General features: G+C 36.6%; 1 protein-coding gene across 4 annotated transcripts in view; it reads right to left on the bottom strand.

Moving 5' to 3' along the window:
- The window catches only part of MGAT4D (MGAT4 family member D), a 54,889-nt gene that overhangs the window by 22,596 nt on the left and 6,711 nt on the right, over positions 1-25,582 (bottom strand). For all 4 annotated transcript variants that reach the window (XM_033215327.1, XM_033215326.1, XM_033215325.1 and 1 more), the window contains 4 exons: positions 16,837-16,995; positions 14,012-14,149; positions 9,352-9,485; positions 6,340-6,386 (listed from right to left, as the gene is read on the bottom strand). In XM_033215327.1, the coding sequence (XP_033071218.1) occupies positions 6,340-6,386; positions 9,352-9,485; positions 14,012-14,149; positions 16,837-16,995 (478 nt within the window). The remainder of the gene's footprint in view (positions 1-6,339; positions 6,387-9,351; positions 9,486-14,011; positions 14,150-16,836; positions 16,996-25,582) is intronic.

Here is a 25,582-nt window from a genome sequence, read left to right on the forward strand (position 1 = left end):
GAACATTAGATCATTTTTAAATGCATAATTTTGAATTGAATAAGAGTCCCACTGAATAGCAATGTGGCTTCTGAGACTAGATTATCACAGCAAGCAAGGATTCAGTCAGACTCTCGTCCACAACTCATTGGAGGACTATGTATACTCTTTAGCATCTTTGTTTTTAAACGTTAATGTTGAGAGACCAACAAGGACATCACTAAACTACATAAAATATGATTCACAAAAATTCCAATATAAATCTTGTACCATCAAGGTAAAGGATGGGAAACCAAGTAGAAAATTTTAAATGATCTTCCTTTAGAGATAATGTGATTTTAAATGAGATTGGAATTTAGGCATTACATTATTCATTAACATGTTAAAAGTTCAAGGAAATGTTTATTTTGTACTACATAAAAAATTTAAAAGGTTACAGTTTTATATGCATAATCTCCATTATGTGCAAAATAGACAGTCCTTGCTTTGCACAATTCTGAATGTATAAATTTCAGTTACTATGTTTTAGTTAACTAACACCAGTCTCCCACAACAACACTGTAGTCATGATATATTGTGAATAATTGTGTAAAGTACAAACTTCACTGCTAGCTCTTTAGTGCACAAATCACTATATAAATAGCAGATGCACATCATCATTAGTGACTAATTGGATCACTTCTTTCAAAGTCTTTTGGTGACTGGTCTCTGTACGTCTGCTATTTAGTTCACTTGTTGACAGCAAAACGTGGTTGTCTTGCCTTGCCTCCCAGTGATAGGCCTACATGATATTTAACAAAAGTAGATAATCCAAAGAGGGAAGTGGCTGACAGATAAAAATGCAGAAAGTGAATGCTGGAAGTGAATTTGGATGCGCTATAAAAGAGCTGATGACGGGAACGTTGACACCTCCTCTGTCTAAGAGATTCTAGAGATGCAACAAAGGGAACTTAGTGAAGGTGGACTTAAATGACAAATAAGAAAAATGGTTGTGGTGAAATTATGTCACATAGGAAATGATGCTGCTGAAAAACTTCACATTAAAGGAACTCTCAGAAATATTTCATGACACTGAAAATGCAAATGATAAAATGCTGTAACTGACCCAAACTTAGAAAGGAGTATAACAATTTGCTGAAGCATAGAAAAGACATTTGCTCAGTGTTTTAAGTTCTATGATAAGAAAAAGGCAAGGACCATTTAAACGACTCCTGATAAAATTTTTAAAAGAAATCAAATACTTTAATACTAAATAATTTTAATGTTTTAAATTACAGTGTAATAAATTAGCTTAACAATATTTTAAAGTTTTCTATGTATTTATAGTTGACAGAGAGTAATGTTTTAACACACGTTTAAATGTCATGAAACAATTGTGATTTTTTCCCCATTGTTAATATTGACTTGCATGGTTTAAACTTGCACAATCATTTTTATGGCCTCACGCTGTCTTGCAAATCAAGGATTGCCTGAGCATGTATAAAGACACACAAACACAAATGGAAGAAAGCTCATGTTTTATAATGGGTATGTATCATGAAAATGGGGTTGGAGTAGCATACTGTGCTAGAGATAATATATGAGTATTAGACCTAGAAAAGTCTCTGTACCAATTTTGCTTCTTTTACTTCCTAACTTCGAGCCAGTAATTTATTTTTTCTGATCTTTAATTTCCTCATCTGTAAAACTGGAATAGCAACTTAAAAACTTTGGGGGGAAAGAACTGTTCAAAATACATGCTGGAATTCTTTCCAGGATCTATACATTAGTGGAAAAGTTTCTGGTCATTTATTTTGGTGAGAGTGTAAGTGGAGGACTGAAAGGGATGAAAGTCTTACCTGCTGCCCTCTGATTTTATGATATATCAAATGAAAATATTTTTAAAAAATGAATTCGAATATGTTCCTTGGGGAATAGAAAATACTGGTATGGAAAAAAGAATGGAGACTTTGGTTGTTTGTTTTGTGGTAAAAGTTAGTAACATGATATCTAAATTTTCAAATGAATTTGTGTAACTTTAAACTACAAGATCTCGTGCAGCAATTTAGTAGAGGTAAAGGGAAATAACATCAAGTTGCAGCATACACAATCATCAAAAAGTTTAGATTACAGAGATATACAAATTTTGATCTCTAGAAAATTCCATCCAAAGTCCAAAAAGCACCAAGAGATACAACAATTTCTACTTTGATGATATAATTTCCCAGTCATGATGGAGAGAAAGATTCCAGTCTTGGTTTTATTCAATCTGTTTTAAGCAAGATACTCGAAATTTTGTGTGTTGACACCTTTCTAGGACACTAAAACTTTTATAGCTTGTTAGGTTATTTATATACAGCATCAAAATCCCTTGACTTAATTATACGGGAATTGCTAGTTTCCAATGACTGGAGAAAATAATATAACTCTAGGTTGTTGCCATTGAAAATGAATGATTTTATCTCATAGTCATACAAGGGAAGAAATCTTACAACTCTATAGGTTTATGTAAAGTACATAGTTATATACAGTTTCATATAAGGTTATATACAAACATAGATGGGTCCTTTAAAAATTATATTTTCAATTTAGGACTAATCCAAACATAGAACAATCTCTCATTACCCTAATGAGAAGATCTAGGAAAAGGGTTTTTAGCTAAATTAAATAGGCAAAAGTTGAGACACGTAAATTTAAAAGTTGTATGTCTATATTATCTTAGATAATGTTTTAAATTGAATATTCACTAACGTGTTATTTTAAATTATTGCTTTATTCTACTTTCACAAAAATAATTTTATTCCAACTGTTTATTCTGCATTGGTATTATCAATATAATTATCACCACTAGAATCACTTTTTGAATCACCTGACATAGTTTTCCAGTATCCTTGATTTTCAATTCTAACTACAATACAGCAATTTCTAAAACCAGTGACATTGTCTCTGAAAATTTTGTAGCAAATCAGAAGTATTCTCATACATTAGGTAATGTTTTCATTGGAGATATTTACAAGTAACACCATCCTCTAATTTTTTTGAGTGATCTTCAAAAGGCTTACAATGATGTAGTCATATACCCAGGAATCATTTTACACCTTTGCCTTCTTTTTAATTGATTATGTCAGGAGTTTCCTATAAGAATACCAAACTAGCACAGATTGAGGCCGCTTCAGGGTAATGTGTCTTCTCTAAATAGTAGTTTATTATTCAGAATAAAGCGAAATAACCGAGAAGGCATCCTTGACTAGGAGAAGATTTTTAAGGGTTCAAGTACAAGGTAACTTTTTTCCTGGGGAGCCTTTCAGGGGAAATACTAGATGTGTATGGTGTTTTATTTAGTCTTTATTTAATCCCTCTCCCTTCACATAAATCACCTATTTCAAGCCTTCACTACCGTAAGTTCCTTCACTGTCAACAAATCCCTCCTTCTCAACACAGGGACTTACCTCCTTCACAGAGAAAAGAGAAATCTTTAAAAAATGAATTTTAAGGTGATTACACTGTCTTTTCCCCAACAAATTAATTTTTCTACTCTTTCACCTGCTCTCATCTCCTCTTTGGTCTCAGTCCTGTCTAAAGCTCCCTCCGCCTGAGTCTCCAGTTCCCTCCTGCCTTACTTCATCAGCCCCTCCTCTCTCTACTACAGCACAAGTAAAAACTCCAGGTGCTTCCATCTCAAAACCTCACAAACAGTATTTGTCTCCCTCAAGACAGTGTGCTTTGACGTTTCTTCCTATCAGTTGAACTTACTGAGAATAGTCTACATTCAATTCTTTAAATATGTATTATAAAAACTACCAAACATCCACAAAAATAGAAATATAATGAACCCCATATCAGTTTCCTTCAATAAGCATTAATTTTCTGCCACGTTTGTTTCATCTATGCAGCTGCCCCTTTTTTGCTTATTTTAAAACAAGTGCTGAATATCATTTCGCCCTTACATTCTTCAGTGTGAGTATTAAAAAGGACATTTATTTAGATAACCACCATGCCATTATTCACACTTTGCAAAACTATAAATGATTATTTAACATCACATAATACTCAGTCAATTTTCGAATGTCCCCAGTTGTCTAAACAGTGCCTATTTTGGGGGAGTAGGCGCTCAAACAAGTACCCAAACAAAGTCGCTCATTGTAATTAATTATCCCTATTTCTTTTTAAAATTTATTATCTAGACCTGTAACCTTCATTTTTCTTTCTTCCCCCATCCCCATTCCACTTTTTAAAAAATCTGGATCAGTTTTCTACAGAAGGTCCCACATCTTGATTGTTTTGCCCCAGATGGCTTCCTTTAATGCTGTATATCCCATAAACTGGAATTCAGCTCCTAAGGCTTGATTGCATTCAGGGTTTTTTGTTTTGTTTTGTTGTTTTGCTTAAGTCGGGAGAATAACTTTCAATAGTTCTTTCTTGGCATCATTTTCGTCGCCAGACTTTCAGCGACCCGGAGCTGCTGGAGGTGAGGGTGAGGTCCCTGAACCCTGGCTATTCTCAGGTCACACTGCACATCGCACCCCTCTGCTCTGCAGTGCGTCCTGACCTGCGGGGCGCCCTTGCTAGTGGGGTACCGGTTGGCCTCTGCCTGCGGGAAGCAGTAAGTGACAAGAGACTAGAAGGCAGTAGAAGCCGAGGACGCTCCTCCTCTTTCAGCTCCCGCAGCGGCGGAGGTTCCAGCTGCTAAGGAGGCCGACCTCCAGAGCCTCCGATCCCCGGGTTTAACGCCCTCTCCTTCACGCTGCTCTGTGTTGTGCTCTTTCTCCTCCCTTCTGCGCTCTCAGTCCTCTGAAACTTGTTTTGACCAATTGTTTGTGTAAAATTCCCTGTTTCCTCTAGTTGAACGACCAGGAGTTTTCCTGTGGGACACGGAGAGGCATAACTTCCTCGTAAAGTTCCCCCCACCCTCTGACTTAATGCCGCGCTTCAAAACGGTGATTCTCCAATTCCATTCATTCTACACTTATTAGCTGGAATCGTTTTGACTAGAACAACCAACTGCCTCAGCCACTAGAGCTATTTGGAAGGAAAAACAAAACAAGCAAAACACTTTACTGGCTAAACGAAACCCGTGCCTGTCAGCCAGATTCAGCCTGAAGGCCACATTTGCAGCCCTGGTCTATAGCACAGAATGCATATTCCTTACCATGGTGCATAGGCCCTTCGTGACGTCATCAGCCCCCGCCTTATCTCCCACCAGTCCTTCCGCCTTAACTCCAAATACCCACTTCCAAAATAGACTTTCATGTTCAAAAGTCTAGCATGCTCCTTCTTTGGTCTCTCTGTCTTCCCCAGCAATTCTATTTATCGGGCATGACCTTTTTCCCCTGTCTGCCTGAAGAATGTCTACTTATTCCTTCAGGCTCTGCTCAGTTATTACCTTCTCAGGAAAGTCCTTCTTGATATTTGCAGATAGAGTTAAATACTTCTTCCTCTACATGTTGTCATATTTATTCCTCATTACCACTGGGACAATGCTAGCCTCTTCCTTCTTTTATTTTATAATTTTTTTTTTGAGACAGGGTCTCACTCTGTCACTCAGGCAGGAGTGTAGTGGCATGATCTTGGCTCACCGAAGCCTCCATCTCCCAGGCACTGGCAATCCTTCCACCTCAGCCTCTCTAGTAGCTGGGACTACAGGTGCACACCACAGGGCTGGGCTAATTTGGGGGCTATTTGTTTTAGCAGAGACGGGGTTTGGCCATGTTTCCCAGGCTGATCTAGAACTCCTGGGCTCAAGCAATTCACCCACCTCGGCCTCTCAAAGTGCTGGCCTTACAGGTGTGAATCATCATGCCTGGCCCTCCTTTTCCTTTCCTTTCTCTCCCCTTCCTTCCTTCCTTCCTTCCTTCCTTCTTTCCTTCCTTCTTTCCTTCCTTCTTTCCTTCCCTCTCTCTCTTTCCTTTCTTTTCGCTTCTTTTTCAGGTTGTATCACCCATTTGAACATAGGATTTGGGAGGCAGGGTCCATTCCACAGCATCTTGCTTGATAAAGAGTTTCATATTGGTTAATCCATATGTGTTTCGGCTGCTTACAGCTGAAGATTATAAGCAGAAGTGGTGAAGTAACTTCATACAGTAAAGGATACAGGAGTGTTTTAAAAATAACTCAATAGGCTTCTCTCATACCAACAGTTATCATACAGGATAAACAGTATAACATGAAAAATATAAATTCTAATTGGTAGATATCCAACAAAATTGGGGAAAACCATTAAGCCATACTTCATTACAGCTTAGAAAGGACTACAGGTTCTTTCTGCACAGCTATACTCATTAAAAGGAATATGATCACTAAGAAAATAATTATACAATTGGACAGAAAAAAAGACAGAAAAATGAAAGTGGCTAATTAAAAAATATATCAGACAGTACTTACTTTCTTGTAATCATTTTAACAACAGAATGTAAATAATCTTCATTACTCTAAAAATGAGAAACAATATTTTACTGATACTAAGCATGTCTCATAGTTCTATTAATACAACTTTTTTTGCTACATATAAATCTAATTTGTATGTGAAATGTTATTACATACTAATAATTTTAGTGTTTTTACTTTCTATTAAAAGATTTAAAAATATCCATGTTCTCAAAAAATTTGACTTGAACACAGGAAATATTTCATTCTTTTCCCTTTGCCACAATGTGAAATATTACAATCCAAAATTTACCCTTAAAAACTTACCCTTAAAATTATATACCCTTTAGATATATAAGATTACATAAAATATTATATATCTAAAGATGTTTTGGTCTAAAAATGGTCGTCTATGAATCGCTTATTTCAAAGAACTACTCTTTTTGAAAACTACTCTTCCTCAGTATTAAATGACAATAAGCTTACTTCAAATTTACATTATATTTCTCCAGACAGTATTACTCAGCTTGATTCCCATTTACCTTCATGACAATAAACTTTGTGGGCCTGCTCTTCATTGAACAGTGTGCTAGATTAGATGACAGACTCCTGCAAAAAGCTTTTGATGGTTTACCCTCTTGGGATAATTTTTAAAAAAGTAACATGGCATTTACAAGATGTAGCCTCAGGGCCCATAAGCATTTCCAATACAAAATTTTGAAAATATTTTCAACAATGACAGTTCTATTGTTGAATCCGAGTACTCTGAAAGGCAACTCTGGATGTATGTACTCAAGTTTCTTGTTTAAAAATATCAGATACGATGTAGATAAATCTATTATAGTACTGGAGGCTCTTAACCATAAATTGAATCACTGGCTATTTGTCACATACTGAAACATATTATATTTTAAACACAGCATCAAAGTCATATTTTGTAAGCATTTTATATTCCATTAAAAGTCTTCCTCCAATGTTTTATTACAAATCTAAGCATTTTAGACAGACATGTGTTGTGCTAACAGCAAAGAAATAAAGATTCTAATATATAAAATAAGGAAATAGGATGAAACATTTTGGAGATTATGTGCATGCTTTCTTTTAATATTAATAAATTAAACCTGGATGCAATGACTTGAATCTTTCATTTCTATTTTTCTAATAGTTCTTCTATTGCTTGTTTTGTTTAGAGTTTTTTCTGCATTCAAAGACATCTTTATTATAGAAAATTCAAGCAATAGCAAAAAGAATAAAGAGAAGACAACAAAGATTCCTCTTAATCCCAGCATTTAGAGATAACCATTATTTATATTAATGATACATTTACATTATTCCAAAGTTTGCTCATTTTCTGTTTTCTTCGTATGTTTCATTTGTTTCTGTATATTTTTCCCCACCCTCCATCTTTTCCTTCCTTCCTTCATTCCTATTTTATATAGATAGCATTATGTTAAACATGATGCTTTACAGCTTTTCTTCACTTAACAATAAGACATGAACATCACTTTATATCAGTGAGTATAGATATTCATTCTTCTTTCAATGCCTACAGAGTATTACATTGTAGAGATATATAACAAGGTATTTTATCAGCCTCTTATGGGTAGATATTTTGGTTGTTTCTAATATTATGCTTTCATAACACAATGGTGCACTGAAAATCCTTGAAATAATTATATATTGAGCACTTACTCTGTGCCACACATCATTCTAAGGACTTTCAATATATTAGCTAATTTCATCCCCCAACAACCCTATGACATAAGCAATATGATTATCACAATTTTAGGGATAAAGGAAAGTGAGGCATAGAGAAGTAAGTTGCTCAAGTTCACTGGTTGGGTAGTAGAGAAGCTGGCATTTTAACCTTGGTCATCTAAATCCAGAGTCTGCTCTCAACTTCCATACTATACTGTCATATTTTTACTGGGTTTTTGTTTGTTTGTTTTTTGAGACAAGGTCTTGCTCTGTAGCCTAGGCTGGAGTGCAGTGGTGCAATCACGGCTGACTACAGGCTCTATCTCCTGGGCTCAAATGATTCTCCTGCTGCAACCTCCCAAGTAGCTAGGACTACAGTTGCACACCATCACATCTAGTCATTAATATTTTTTTCAGTAGAGATGTGGATCTCACTATGTTGCCCAGGCTGATTTCAGACTCCTGAGCTCAAGTGATCTTCCTGCCTCAGCACCCCAAAGTGCTGGGATTACAGGCATGAATCCCAACCATTTTCCTGTTTTGATACACTTGCCTGATTATTTCCTTAGGATAAGTTCCCAGAATTTGAATTTCTGAGATAAAGTATATATACATTTAAATTTAACACAGGTTGTCAAATTTCTCTCCAAAAAGTCTTATGGTGCTAATATTCACACAGTACTTTATAGTTTTAAATGGTGTTAGGAACAAAGTGGAAATCTCTGGAGCCATTAAAGAGACCTAGGCTTGAATCTGCTCTATTAATTACTGGGCAAGTTACTTACCTTCTTTAAGCTCTAGGTCCATTATCCCCAAAATCAGGACAGTAATACTTACTTCACAGGGATGTAACACAGGTTATAAATGTCTATAAAAATCATCTACAATCTCTCAAGCATTAGAAAGTCTCTAATCATAGCTGTTGTTACTTAATACAAATTATCTCTTGATTCATATATGCACCTCTTATTGGACTGGGCACATTTTATTACTAGCATCAATTTTAATAATTTTAATTTTGTTTGTAAATATAACTTCTGAGTCACATAGTAGGCAGGGATTCTATATTAAATGCAATTCAAATTTAGCAATCTTATATTTCCCACATGAAGCCATTATGTTTTCCTTTTAGATTTACATGTTTAATTCCTTCTCAGCAGTATTGAAGAAGTATTAAGTATATTGTCTGGGATCCAAAAAAGGCACCTATGGGTTGCTTTTTAAAATTAAGAAAACAGTTTTCAACATGGTACAATGATTATTACCATTGAGGAAGGGAATTTGGAGACCATAGGGTGAGAGTAAGGAGAGCTCCTTATTTTGTATACATACATCTGCGACTGAGACAATCACTACAGAATCCTTCTCTTCGGAGAGCGTCATCCTGGAGACAACAGAGGTCAGTGTCTGTTTCAGGTAACTATAATTTCCTCTATTAACAGTGGAAATGCCCAGCGCAAAAGAAACTGTGGACATAGGAGTATGAAATCATCATTCCATACCACAGAGAAAAACACAGTTTAGCATTCATTCTATGCTTATTCGTATGTTTGGGTTAGTCTTATGGTAATAAAATGAGTGTTTGAAACTGTATTACAAAAATAACCCAAACTGTGTTAATTTTTATCCCATATTTCATTTTCTTTTTGAGGAAATTTGCAGTAGATTGTTAGTAAAAGCACTAAATAGACTCCAAGACGTTCTCATATTAAAAGCTTTTGGTGTAGCGAAAATAAAACTAACCACTTTCCACTTACTATAGCTTCATCTAACTGGGTATAAAATGTCACATATTAGCAGATTCTCTCTTCTTTTCCTAACAAGGCACTGGGACCCAAAACAGGAAAAAATTGCTATGAAATATTTTCATCCGTGAAAAAAATGTGTGAAGTAATTTCTAAATGATTTGATGGAATGAATCCACACCTCTAAGTAACTTTTGTTGCCCAAGAATAGCTGGAGCACTAGAGCTCCAAGATGTACACATCTTGGATGTACGGGTGCAGCTAAGATTGAGGCTACCAATCCTAACTATACCAGTACCTGGCCGTAGGGGCTTAGGCAAGATATACAACCCCTCCAGCCTGATGTCCCCACCTTTAAGATAGGGATAAGGACTTACAGAATGGCTAAGTGAGAAGCTCAGAAAATCCTCTTTCTAGAAAGCAGTACTAAAACTGAAAAAAAAAAAAAAAAAAGTCAAAACTGTCATTTCAGTGCCCTGATAAAGTGAGAAGTATTTATTTAAGAAAAACCACGGCACTTTGGAAGGAACAACAGGAATCAGTGTTTCCCTGATTGCCACTGAGTTTGAACATATTTTCACATGTTTATTGGCTTTTTTTTTTTATTTGAGATGGAGTCTCACTCTGTCTCCCAGGCTGGGGTGCAGTGGCGCAATCTCAGCTCACTGCAACCTCCACCTCCCGGGTTCAAGCTATTCTCCTGCCTCAGTCTCCTGAGTAGCTAGGATTACAGGCGTGCACCACCATGCCCGACTAACTTTTGTAGTTTTAGTAGAGACAGAGTTTCACCATGTTGACCAGGCTGGTCTCAAACTCCTGACCTCAAGTCATCTGCCCACCTTGGCCTCCCAAAGTGCTGGGATTACTGGCATGTGCCACCGTGCAGGGCCACTTATTGGCTTTTGGATATTCTCTTTTGTAAAATCCTTGTTTAAGCTCTTGCCCATTTCTCTAATGAGTTGTCTGCATTTTTCTTGTTTGTATTGATACTCTTTATAGATTCTGAATATGAGCCCTTTGTCAGTTATATGTGTTATTATTAAATATTATCTCCCACTCTTGGTTCCCTTTTCTTTGTTTTGCCCCTTGATGAAGAGAAATTCTTAATTTTTATGTAGTGTAATTTGTCATCCATTTTCTTTATTGTTTGGGTTTTCTGGGTCTTATTGAGAAATCTTTGCTTATCTTCAGGTCATAAAGACATTCTCCTGAGTGATTTTCTAATCGTTTATTGTTTGCCTTTCATATTTAGAGCTGCAACCACCTGGAATTGATTTTTATGGATAGGTTGAAGCAGGAATCAAGTTTCAAGCTGTAAGCTACAGTATAAAGGCAATTCCTGGAATGGCTTCCTATGCCTTACAATGCATTTACAAGAGTTTAAAAGGCTCTTAGTGACCCGGTCCTGATCTATCCCTTTTTTTCAACCATCCACACTTTTCAAATTGACCAAATTCCACTCTCACTTCGAAGCTTTTGCACACGCCTTTCTTTTTGCCTAGAATACTCTTCTTCATCTAGTTTCCTTTGATAATTCTACTTATTTCTCAGGATTCAACTAAATATTAGTCATTTGATCACAATTGTCACTTAATCCTTTCACCAGTTATGCTTCTTACCTTATCTTTCATAGTACTGATCAACCCTTTGGTTGTTACTCATTCCCATCTAGAATGTCAGCTTGGTGACAGCAGAGACACCTTCATGTGTGCTTACATTATAAATCCAGCACTAGCATAAAGACTGCCACGTGGTAATGATAATAAGTTGAAAATGAACAAACAATAAATGGGCAAGCCCCTTTATTATCTGACCTGTGTCCATGGTCTTGCTACTAATACCCTCCAGCCCCAATTGTGCATGCAAGACACACATCCTTTCTAGGTCTTCTTGCCATCTGACTTTTGCACATTTCTTTTCCTCTGTCTGGATGACCACCCTCTACTTTCCGCTGTCCACCGCCCACCACTTTCTTACTTATTCTATTCCAATTCCTTTACCCTTCATGTCGCTTATATGACACTTCTTCCAGAAAGCATAGCATAGGATTTTGGCTCCACCCTAGTATTTCCCTTATCACAGCACTAGTCGCTTTATATTGTAATTACCTTATCATTTGTCTCTATGAAAGTGGGATCTATGTCTTGTTCACCCCATATCCCAGGGCCTAAGAAGTGCCCAGAACAGAGTAGAAGCTTATTAAATGAGGAGAGATGGAAGAATTCATGGATAAGTTGTCATTTAAGCTGAAAAGTCATGTTGGATAAGGGAGTCACATTACAAATCAGTTATGGTTTGCCAGAGGAGGTATGTTCATTATAGGCAGTGGTTAGCACATGCAAAATATATGAAGCTTGTCCTATCTGTTCTCAAAGAGCTTGGCCTATCTGTGAGAACTGCAAGTGGTTTGTGGTTTCTGGAAAGGAGAGGCATGGCAGAGACTGAGACTTGAAAGATATAGTCTTTTGTCCATATACCCTGCCAAGGGGCTAACTTCACGTCATGTGCACTGAGGTACTGAAGGATTTTAAGCAAGAGTCAAGTATGATCGGTGGTGAATTTTACTAACATACCTTCGAGGAAAGTATGAACAATGGATTGACTTTGGTGATACTAAAATCATGAGAGAAACTACAAATACGTTTCCATAAACCAGGCAAAAAATGATGACGGACGGGCTCAATGAAAAATAGTTATAGAGGGGCTTCAGAAAGCAGAAATTATCTGAGATCTATTCAGAATACAGAATAAACCAGACTGATGATGGATTCCCTAGTAGGCCTTGCCACAGGCTTCAATCCTCTTACATATGTTTCATGTGTTAGGATTTTTTTAGTTACCTGTAACAGAATCTTCCTTAAATTGCTTCTGGTAATTGAGAAAAGCCACCAAAAGGGCCTCAAAACAAGGATAAATATATACATCATGATGGAAGATCAGGAAATAGTTGGGGAATTAGAAAATTTTTCTGGATTTAACACAGCTCTGATAACTGGGTTACCTCAACCCTCCATCTCCCTATACAAGAAGGTCTATTGCTTCTCCCAAACACCACGTCGTTCCCTCCTTCCTTTCACTCTGTGTCATGGGCTTCCACTTACATTTGATGATGCTTGTGCAAGGCTATGCTTATTCTTGGTATCTAATATCTTATCATTTCTATGCATTGTTCTTCTTGCTTGTGTCTTTCAACTTTTCATCATCCTACAAACTGTAGCCTTTGTACTTTCTCATACATTCACACACACGTATGCATGTATTTGTATATACAGGTAAAAAGTTTTACAAGTATGAACTCAAGAAGTTTCTTAATTTCTCTAAGCCTCAGTTTTTTCAGGTGTAAAAAAGAGATGACAATAATAGGCCCTATTGCATTGGATTGTGAAGATTAAATGAGATAATGTAAGAAAACATAGAACTCAGTAAGTGGAACACAGAATGCAGTAGATAAACGATGTCATCAGAGGCATATGATACAAAACAACATTACTTATTCCTACGGAACTGTCTAGAGCAGAGATCAGCAAACTTTTTTTTTTTTTAAATAAAGGGGCAGATAGTAAGCATTTTTGTCTGTTGGGTTATACCATCTCTGTTGCAACTACTCAACTCTGCCATTGGAGCACAAAAGCAGACATAGACAAGTAAATGGATAAGCGTAACTATGTTCCAACGAAACTGTGTGTTAAAACACGGAGCCAATGGGCCTGGCCTAGAGCGACTCACTCACTGGAATGAGTGAGGTTTGTAGGAATGGCAGGTATCCTGAGGCTTAGCTTAATATTCCTGCTTCAAACTCCAAAGCTTCTTGTCTTGTATACCTGGTGAACCTGAACTTATGTGTCAAGGCTTACCTCAAGCATCACCTGTTCTATAAAGCTATTACTGACCTTGGTCTCCAGAAAGACTGGGAAATAGGAAAATAACCAGGTAAGCATAGATTTACCAAAACCAAGGAGAAAAGATTTGCCAAACATTTGGCATGTGCTTAATTATATTTGACTTATATTTCTTATTTTCAAAGCATTTGCATTACGCTAAATTTGAATTCAAGTCACCAAATGTTTATGAAACTATTATTTTCTGCCAGACAATATACTGACTTCCAGTAATCCAAATTAATGCCAGATAGGCTGGTAGTCTGCATATCAATCTAAGATATTAATGGGTTACATTTTAAAACTTAAAAGTATGTCCCCAAAGATCAAAATACCTGTATTTAATTTTTCAATTCTAAGTTTTCTTACCACCAGTTTTCCCTTTGCCAATGATTACATCAGGATAAATTCTGCCTTCTTTCCTTATATGAGGAAAAAAGAACTTTAAGTCTTCAAATGTATTAGATACTGTTTCATTTTTATTTAATATGTCTGCTTTCTGTGCAACTGAAAGAAAAATATAATGCTTCTGAGTTATAGGGATTTTTCTCCCTCTGGAATAATTTTTTTAAAGGGGTGTTAATAAACTCACAGATTCATTTAGCGTTCAATATATAAAAGAAATACTCTAAAATGTAAATTATCAAAATAATAATGCGAAAAATATAGTTCAACTATTATTGATTCATATTTATTTATAAAGTAATATTTAATTTAAGCCTAGAATTATAAGATACACGGAGGAGAATAGAACTGTCAGTTCCAAATGAAAAAAGTATAATTGAAACACGCTGTAATTAGTTTACTCTTCTACTTTGATTAATATCACTTTATTAAATTTGTATCTTTATAGCTTTACTTTGTAGCCCCTAAAATTTAATGACTGTATTTGTAACCTTCATTAGAATTTGCCTCTACAATTTTGAAAAAGAAAATGTTAGAGGACGCACATTGCCCAATTTTAATTCATAATAAATAACAATGTAGTAAAAACAGTGTCATATAAAAAATAGATATATAAACAATGGAACAGACCATAGAATACAGAGGTAAGTTCGCAAAAATATGGTTGACTGACTTAAGACAAAGTTGCAAAGATAACTGAATGCAGAAAAGACAGTTGATAAAGGTATTTGAACACTTGGACATCTATGTGGAAAAGACTGAATATTGACTTGTTTTTCATGCTGTTTATAAAAATTAACTTAAAAATGTTCATAGACATAAATGTAAAATATAAACCTACAAATTTTTAAAAAAGAAAAACAAAAAAGCAAACCTTCATGACCCTGAGATAGGTAAAGAGATCTTAGATACAATATAACAATACAGAAAAACAAAATACATAAAAGAAAAATTCACAAATTAGACTTCATCAAAAAATTAAAAATGCTTGCTCCCTGAAAGCATCATAAAGAGAATGAAAGAGTGTCACCAACTGGAAGAAAGTATTTCCAAGTCACATATCCATCTGAAATGTATCCAGGATAATGTGTAGCACTCTCTTAAAACTCAGTGAGAAAACAAAATCACCCAATTAAAGAAACTGGAAAAACAGGAGTTTGAGAACGGCATGAGCAACATAGCAAAACCCCCATCTCTAAACACATACACACACACACACACACACACACGCACACACACAGTGGGGCATAGTGGCATGCGCCTGGAGTCCCAGCTGCTCAGGAAGCTGAGGTGGGAGGATCTCTTGAGCTCAGAGGTGAAGGCTGCAGTGAGCCATGATTGTGCCATTGCATTCCCCGTTTGAACGGATATTTCACCAAAGAAGACATCTGGATGGCAAATAGTAAAACTGTTCAACATCATTAGTTTCTGGGAAATGCAACATAAAGCCATGAGATATCATAACATTAGAATGGCTATAATATGACAGGCATGGTCCCGTAATTCAGCACTTTGGAAGGCTGAGGTGGGAGGCTTGCTTGAGGCCAGGAGTCCAAGATCAGCCTGGGCAACATAGAGAGACCCCATCTCTACAAAAAATAAAATTAGCCAGGTGTGGCAGCACATGACTGTAGTCCTAGCTACTTGGGAGACTGAGATAGGAGAATTGCTTGGGCCCAGGAGGTGGAGGCTGCAGTGAGCCATGATTGCACCATTGCCCTCCAGCTTGGGCAACAGAGCAAGAGCCTATTTAAAAAAATGGCTATAATAAACTGGAGTGACTAAAACTCTCATACATTGCTGGAGGGAGTGAAAAATGGTACAGCCACTCTGGAAAACAGTATGGCAGTTTCTTATAAAGTTAAACATATACTTACCTATGCCCTATCAATCCTAATTCTACATATTAATTCTAAAAAAATTAAAACTTATCTTCATAGCAAACACATGTCATGAATGCTTATAGGAACATCTATTTGTAATTGCCCAAACCTGAAAACAACCCAAATGCCTTGCAATTGGTGAGAGGATAAACAATATGTCCATTGAACATAGATACAATGAAATGCTACTCAGCACTAAAAACAGAACAATTGGTCACACGACAATTTGGGTAAATGCTATGCTAAGTGATAGAAGCAAGTTTCAAAGGGTTACACATTGTTTGATTGCATTTGTATGGCTTCTGGAAAAGGCAAAACAATAAGAACAGAGATCTAATCAGTGGTTGCCAGGGATTAAGAGTAGGGGGAGGACTGGAGTACAAAGGGGATGCACAAGGCAGAAATTTTTGTCCTGGAGAAATGGAAAGCCACTGAAGGTTTATATGAGAAAAATTAGCTGTATGTTACTAGTCACTCAGATAAAGCAGGAAGGTTGCCTGACTAATGCAACAGAAATGATGATAGAAAATGTGGACAAATTTTTGAGATATACAGAATGGTGACCCAACCGGGATTGCTTATTACTGACATGGAAGTATGCAAGAGGCAGAGGGAGGGGTCAGAGATGATCATCAGGTTTCTGGTTGCATCTATGGAATGGATCGTGGATGGTGGTGCAATTCACAGAGCCAGAAAGCACAGGAAGACTACTTCCTAGTCGAGATGAGAGAAGTCAGTGATATCTCTTACCTGATTTTTGCATGTCTCACAATAAAAGAACCAGTACTGATTTAGTTAAGTCTATAGAGAGAAGATGCCCTAAAATCATAAGACATTGAATCTACATTTCCAAAAACAAAACAAAACAAACAAATCACAATATACAAAAACAAAATCAACACAAACCTAAGTTTCCTGACAAATTTTCTCTCTTTGTAATTTCATACTTTATTCGATTCAAAACTTTCATCATCTCTTGGCTATTTTTTTCAGTTTTGTTTCTTAAGTGTAGCATATTTTCTTTAAACTCCAAAATATGGTTTCTACAATTAATTAATCGATTATCTGCAATGAAAATATATGTATATATTTATAAATGTAGCAATGGTGTCACACAATTTTCTATAATAGATAAGAATGTAAAATATAAATTTCAATATAGTTATATATAGTGCTATATATGTATTATATGTATATATATACACAATATGATATACATATAGTATGTACTGCCTGTGTAAATACGTGCATAGGTACAAATATAAAAGACTGGAAAGAAAGAACAAAATGTTAAATATAGTGATATGTGGAAGGTGGGGTTATCAATGATTTTTTGCTTTATTACTCTGTGCTCTTCTTTTTTTTTTCCAAATTTTCCGTGGTGTGCATGTATCAGATTTGTATTAGAGTGTAATCCCATTAACCCCCCAAAAATACATCTAAGAGATTATCTGAAGAAAATTATGAGGAATATGTACACAGATTTGGACTAAGGATATTTAACATAGGCCATAGTATTTAGCATTATTTTTAAAAATTGGAAATGATCAAAGTGCCCAACAGTAGGAAATTTGCTAAATAAATTACAGAATATTCTTTTAGAGTTCTGATGGCTCTGATGTCAAATCATGTATAATATGCTTAATATTTGTGTTATCTGGGGGAAATTACTTAATTTTTGTTTGCCTCTGCTCCTTTTGGTGTAAATGCATACATAAAAATCCTTGCCTCAGAGCTGTTGTGAAGAGATGTAATGATGATGCACATAAACTAAAGTTTCAGGATACAAAATCAACAGTAGAATTTCTATCCACTAACAACAAGCTATCCAGGAAAGAAATCTATTAAACCACCCCATTTACAATGGCAACAATAAAATACTTAGGAATAAATTTAACCAAGGAGGCAAAAGAGCAGTGCACTGAAAACTATATAATCTGGGTGAAAGAAATTGAATACACAAATAAATGGAAAGATATCACATATTCATGGATTAGAAGAATATTGTTAAAATGTCTATACTACCAAAACAATCAACAGATTCAATGCAATCCCTTTAAAAATTCCAATTACATTTTTCACAGAAACAGAAAAAAAAACCCTGCAATTCATATGAAACCACAAAAGACCCCCAAAAGCCAAAACAATCCTGAATGAAAAGGATAAAGCTGGAGACATCACACTGCTTGACTTTAAAATACATTGCAAAGCTATGATAATCAAAACAGCATGGTACTGGCATAATAAGAGACACATAGACCAATAAAACAAAATAGGGAAACCAGAAATAAATTCATGCATTTACAGTAACTTGATCTTTGACAAAGTTGCCAAGAACACACAACAGGGAAAGAACAGTGTCTTCAATAAAAGTGTGTTGAGAAAACTAGATATCCACATGCAGAAGAATGAAGTTAGATCTTTATTTTAACCCACATACAAAATCAACTAAAAATGGATGAAAGGCTTAAGTGTAAGGCTTAAGTGTAACTGTAAGATTAATAGAAAAAAAATTAGGAAAAAGCTTCATGACCTTGGTCTGAGCAATGATTTTTCAGATATGACTCCAAAATCACAGACAACAAAAAACAAAATAAATGAAAGGGATTACATCAAGTTAAAAAAGCTTATGCACAGCAAAGCAAACAATTAACAGAGTGAAGAGATAACACGAATTGAAAATATTTCAACCCAAGAGACAATCTATGGGTTCAAATTTGTCCAGTGGGAGAAAATATTTGCAAACCATACATCTGATAAGAGGTTAATATCTAAAATATATAAGAAACTCAAACACTCAATAACAAACAAACAAAAAAAAGTAAAACATCGGCAAAAGATTTGAATGGATATTTGTCAAAACAAGACAAACAAATGGCCATGTATATAAAAAAGTGCTTGATACCACAAATCATCAGCGAAATGCAAATTAAAACAATGAGTTACCACCTCACACCTGTTAGAATGGCTATCATCAGAGACAAAAGGTGAGAATATGGAGAGAAAGAAACTCTTGCACACTGTTGGCAGGAACATAAATTAGTGTAGCCATTATGGAACACAGTATGGAGGCTCCTTAAAAAATTAAAAATAGAACTGCATAATGCAGCAATCCCACTGTTGGGTATGTACTCAAAGGAAATAAAGTCTGTATGTTGGATGGATGTTATGGCTCACACCTGTAAACTCAGCACTTTGGGAGATCAAAGTGAGAGGACTGCTTGAGCTCAGGAGTTCAAGGCCGCAGTGGAGCCATGATTGTACCACTGCATTCCAGCCTGAGCAACAGGGCAAGATTCTGTCTCAGAAAAAAAAAAAAAAAAAAGCAATGGTGATATATTTGGGTTGAAACATTTAATATTTTTTCACTCATCTGTTTTGTCTGAACCAGAGTGCACAAATGGATAGCCTGTGGCAAAAATTGGATAATTCCTCTCCCCTGCTCCAAACCCTCCAAAATATTTCTCATCACACTTAAAAAAAATAACCAAAGTCCTTACCATGACCCACAAAGCCCTGCGTGATCAGTCCTTGAGTTCCTCCCTGGTCTAATTTCCTACCCTTCCTGCCTCACTGTCAGGGAGCCCTGCATCACCCACACTGGCCTCCTTGCTCTTCCTCGCATGAACCAAACACTCTCCCACCTTAGGGCTTTGGCTTTTGCAGTGTTCTCAGCACTGAATGCGCTTCTCCCATATCCTTTCATTGTTTTATTACATATCCTGTTGTGGCAGGAGGTCCCTAATTTCCTTCAGTTTTCTGCTAAGACATTACCACCTCAGGGAAGCCCACCCTGCCATCCTTTGTAAGATAGCACACCCCTCTCCTTCCCTTATTCTTTTTTTTAAATACTTAAGTTCTGGGGTACATGTGCAGAATGTTACATAGGTATACACGTGCTGCAACCATCAATCCGTCATCTACATTAGGTATTTCTCCTAATGCTATCCCTCCCCTAGCCACCCACCCCGCGACAGGCCCGAGTGTGTGATGTTCCCCTCCCTGTGTCCATGTGTTCTCATTGTTCAAATCACTTATCACCACCTGACTTCATATTATGTATTGACTGCTTTGATGTTTCACTCCAGAAATTTCTAGAATGTAAGCTTGAGGACAGCAAGAACTTTTTACTACTAAATTCCAACTATCTGAAACAGTGACTTGCATATAGCTCTTATACGGATATATGCTTAATGAATAAATAAATTAACGAAATGAATGGACTTGTCAGTATAAGAACTAATTTTAGTGATTCTTAAACTGAATCATGCTTTAATCAAAAGAACTGCATCTATCCAGACAAGCGTTAAACATTCATATTGTAGATACTATTTGAAGATGCTGACAAACCTTAGAGGGGGATGTAGTTTAAGCCCATGATATTAGGGTTTCCCAGGTAATGTTCTTTTTGTAAAATGGATTGTGTATTCTGAGTTGATATATCATGGGTGATGCAACCTATGTGGGATTCTACATTGTAGGTCAGTCCCTAGTGATCAATTTAGTAAACACGAAAAGAAAGTTTTCTCTAGAGGAAGGAGTATTTACAGCAACAACCATAAACAAATGTTAAAGGACATAATCTCTAATCTTAGATCTGCTTCTTATACATTTTTCCCTGGTAATTCATTCATCAATATTCTATTTAAAATATTGAAATTACTTACATATTTACTCAGGTATTTAGTGAGGATGAAATGTTGTAACACTATTTGCAAAGGTCTGAAATAAGCAATAATGAGATGCTTTGAGTCAGTCGGGCATCTCTGTAGTGAAACTGTGAAAACAAACACGAGTTCAAGTGTGCAGTGGGTGAATGTGACTTCTGCACGTTAAAAATAGGTTCCAGGCTAGATCCTAAGTGCCACTGATTTGTGCTTCTCACAGCAAGGCTCCAAGGCGTTGTGTTCCAGTAGAAATAAAATGCAAGCCACATCTGTAATTTAAAATTTTCTAGTAGTCACATTTTAAAAAGTGAAAAGAAACAAATGAAACAAGTGAAAGTAATTTTAAACAATGTATTTTATTTAATACAATATATCCAAAATGTCTCAACATAAAAGTAAACAATGGGCTATTTTACATTTTTGTACTAAATATTCTAAATCCTGCATGTATTTTACACTCACAGCACATCTCAATTCAGATGCTAACTTTTAATAATTATAGTGAAATGTAATCCTACCAAAACAGTACAGTTTTGCTTAATGGAGAAATATTTTGCACAATTTCAGTTATTAAATGTAGACTCAAACTAGTTAAAACAAAATAAAAATGCAGTTACTCAGTTGCACTCACTAGCTGCATTTCAGATGCCTCAAAGCCACCTGACTATCACGCTGGATGGCATAGGTCCCCGGCATCAGCTATGAACTTGTTAGAAATGCAGTATCTCAGGCCTCACCCCAGACCTACTGAGCCAGATTGTGCATTTTAATAAGATTCCCAGTTGACTGCTATGCACATTAAAATTTGAGAAGGACTGTGACAGACCACTTTCATGGTTTTCTCTTTATCATCATTGATACTACCATAGTTCAAGCTTTATTGCCTTTAGCTGTACTATTCTAATTGCCTCTTAATTGGTCTCTCACCTCCAATCCCTGATTAATCTTCTGGAAACACTGCTCAAAGACTATAAATAGTTCCCTGAGTGCTTACTTGCTTTGGTCTACCAGGTCCTATACAACATAGCCATGAACGTGACTTGACCTCACTTCATTCACTAAACACCTCCAGTAACAAGAAGCATGATGAGATTTCTATTCTTCCATTACATACTTACCATGTGCTATGTGGTAGGTAAATAAACATGAATAAAATCTGGTTCCTGCTCTAAATTAAATTGATACCAATAAAATCTGACTCCTGACAATCAGGCAGCAAGGAATGTGGAAATGGTGCATATTTTTAAACTTTACTAATTATAATATATTGTTAAAATGGAATTATTCTCAAAGTGCCACAGGCACAGGAAAGCAGGAATGATTAATTCTTAAGGAGAACTGAGGAGTAGGGGAGGTGGAGAAGGTTTCAGAGAAGAAGGGAGACTTGAGAACTTGTATGTACAGAAGCTTGCCTACAGCAGAAAGAAGGGAAGGGCATTCCAACCTCAGAAAAAAACACCGTAAGTGCATAGAGTGTGAAATGGTTGGTACGTGATATAGTTTGAATATATGTCCCCACCAAATCTCATGTTGAATTGTAATCCCCAATGCAGGAGGTATTTGAGTCATGGGGAAAGATGATCCCTCATGGCTTGGTGCTATCCTCATGATAGTGAGTTCTCTTGGGATCTGGTTAAGTGTGTGGCACCTCCCTGCCACTCTCTCTCACTCCTGCTTTTGCCATGGGACATGCCTGCCTGCAGCCTAGCCTTCTGCTTTGAGTAAAAGCTCCTGGAGGCCTTCCTAGAAGTCGAGCATATGTCGGCACCATGTTTGCAGGGCCTGCAGAACCCGGAGCCAATTAAACCTCTTTTCTTTATAAATTACCCAGTCTCAGATATTTCTTTATAGCAATGCAAGAATGGCCTACTACAGTTTACCTTGGGGAACGTATGCAAGTCACTCAGGGGGTAAATAGAAGTGCAAAAGGTATAATGTTAAAGCATTGGCTGGTCACTTTAAATTTGTTATTAGTTTACTTGTACCCAATGTGGTTCCAAATAAAGAATATCTAAGGCAATTACTAGAAGATGAAACTAAAAACATAAAGGACATTTCAGATTACTCCCCCCATGTATACTTTGCAATAATAAAATCAAACTATGTACTAAGCCCTTTAAATTCCCTGGGAGTGGCTCCTGTATGCATTAGGTTTTATTGTGAAATATATTAGACATTACAAAGAGTATATAAGACAGTTTAAAGGATAATAATAAAGATGAACATCCATGAACCCATCACAAACTACCTTAGCCTTAGATATTCTACCTGTTTCCTTCCCAGATCCAATTCTCCTTCCTCCCTAGCCCCAGATAAGCAGAATCCTGAATTTCGTTTTAATCATTTATTGCTTTCCTTTATAGTTTTACTATTTTTGGAAGCTGACTTACACTTGGCTTTATACATTAATAAATAAAACTCTGTACTTGCTTTTTTAGCTCAATTTATGCTTTTGAGATTTATTTATATTGATGACTCAAGCTGTAGTTTATTCATTTTTACGGATGTAAAATGTTCCAGTGTACTGAATATACCACAACATGTTTGTCTCTTCTATTGTTGGTAACAATTATAAGATATGCTATCAAGAACATTCTGGTACATATCTACTAGTAAACATGTTCAAGAGCTTCCCTAGGATGTATCTGGTGGTAGAGCCATTATTTAAAATATTTAGCCACATGTATGGTATAGGTGCTGAGCAGTAAGAACAGATATTGGCCATAAACCATTGATAAGGCTGTACACTAATTTCAACCCTACCAGTAGTGGAATTCCTAAGACATAGGAAAGGCATATTTTTCATAACAGACGTGACTGAATGTATACTCCTCCAAGGGAAGTTTGAATTCCCAAAGCTCCATATACTCACTAAGTGTCTGATTTCCCAATTGAAGGAACAGAGTAGCATGAACTGGTAACTCATGTTTTAAACTTGCATTTTCTCGATTGCTAGTGGTTTTTCCATGTATATTCAACATTTATGTTGCACTTTGTTTTAGAGTCTACTTTGCTGGTATTAATATAACCACAAGACCAGCCCAAACTGGACCTACTTTGTTGAAAAATGTCCAGTTAGCTTGTAGGTGTAACAGAGCCAAAAATTGCAATTCATACAGCCTGGGCAAGTGCAATAGCAAAAACTTTGACCTCCAACCACACCCAGAACCAGTGAATCCTCCCTCTGAATCAAGAAGCCTGGGACATGACGAGAACCTGAATGCTGGAACTCTTTCAGATGCGAGGGGTCTGTTGGCCCAGAAGATCTGGAGCTAAAATTTGCCTCAACATACCTTACCATCAATGGCCAGATTAGAAGCCCTCCAATTAGACCCTGGCAAGCCAACGTTCCTAAATCTTTTTCCTTGTCCTATGATCCCTTAAAACTTGGCCCAGACCCAATAAGAGACACAGATTTGAGTCTGAGTCTTATCTTCTTGCTGGCTGGTTTTGCAAAAAATAAAAAATAAAAACATCTTTTCTCAAAAGCCATTGTTAAAGTTACTGGCTTCTGTATGCATTGGACCATGGGCCCATTTGCTTGATAACATAATACAGCTACATCAACTTTATTTTGGTTTGGGTTTGTGGGTATTTTTCCATCCCTTTTCTTCCAAAATTTCTGTCTTTAAAATTCAAATATATCTCTGTTAGTAATCATCAAGTTGAATTTTGTCATATATCCAATCGGGAAATATTTAAATTTCTTTTTTGGCACACTTAATGCAATTAGTGATATAGTTATGTTATTTTACTTTATTTTAGTGGTTCATCTAGATATTTCAACATGAATCCTCCACTTAATAGTCGAATACCAATTCTTACATTCTCACTTCTCAGTAGTTCTACAAGTCTAGTGCAATTTAACTCCATTTCCTCTCTTAACTTTTCTTGTAATTGCTGACATGCATTATTGTTGTACATATATTTTAAATTCCATAAGACATTTCAATTATTCTCTGAAATAACCCACATTTGGACCTTGGATTCTGCTGACTTACAGCTGCGTCTGGGAGCTCCTCCTCTGTCCCATGGACAGTAATGAAAATCTATTTTGTTGGCGTATTCCCACAAGGTCATACACATTGGTGAAACCCTTCCCCAACTGGATGGGGATGAGGGTGTTTTCCCTCCATCAAGGGAAGAGAGAAAGATCTCCAGGAAATAAAGTTGGGTGCTCTAGGATGAACCCTCTTGTCACTAATTCAGGGGCTGAAGAACATTTTTACCCTGAACATTGTGGAACTGCTAGACCTACCAAAATTCTCATGCCACCAGATGAAAAGAGGCAGGAGAAAGAAAGAGAAGCTACTAAGCCGAGAGCAGGAGCATATGAAGTAGCGCGCAGGCATGCAGCTTGAAGCGGCAAAGACATATGAGTTGGCTGTGGCTCAAGTGAATATTGCAGGTCATCTGCAAGAAGATCTTCTGCCAGGCAGAAGATTCCAGCACCAAGGGGCTGTGGCAAAGGCAGAGGTAGGGAGGAAGAATTCAAGCAGGGGATGGGTATCCCTTCAGGGAATAGATAGCAGAGACACCAGAGCAGGTGCTCAGAAGCAGCCACAAACTACCCCTACAAGAGCATTAGATGTCTGCCACATCCAAGTGTCTTCCAGAGAAATTGAAACCACCAGGCTGCTGTCATGGAAGAAAACCTCTGCCCCCCCAGCTCTTTCCCACCCTAGTACCACAAGGGAAGCACAAGAAAGGAGGAAGGGGGTGCAGCAGACTGTTTCTCCAAAGATGACCTCCAGGTCAAATGGTATTGTGCACTTTGACCTTCCCAGTCACTCATGAAGAAGTCAATTTCTCTACCTTCTTGAATCCGGGTTCACCCTGTGACCTGCTTTCACTACAGTAATATAGAGCAAAAGCAATGGAGTACTAGTTTGGGGTATAACCTTTAACTGGCTTGGCAGTTTCCACTTCCTGCCTTTTGAAAGGTAGTTGCCTTGTGGGGGGGAAAAAAGTATCATTTTGCTAAG

Source organism: Trachypithecus francoisi, unplaced genomic scaffold (genome assembly GCF_009764315.1).
Source record: "Trachypithecus francoisi isolate TF-2019V2 unplaced genomic scaffold, Tfra_2.0 Lachesis_group1, whole genome shotgun sequence".
NCBI lineage: Eukaryota > Metazoa > Chordata > Mammalia > Primates > Cercopithecidae > Trachypithecus > Trachypithecus francoisi.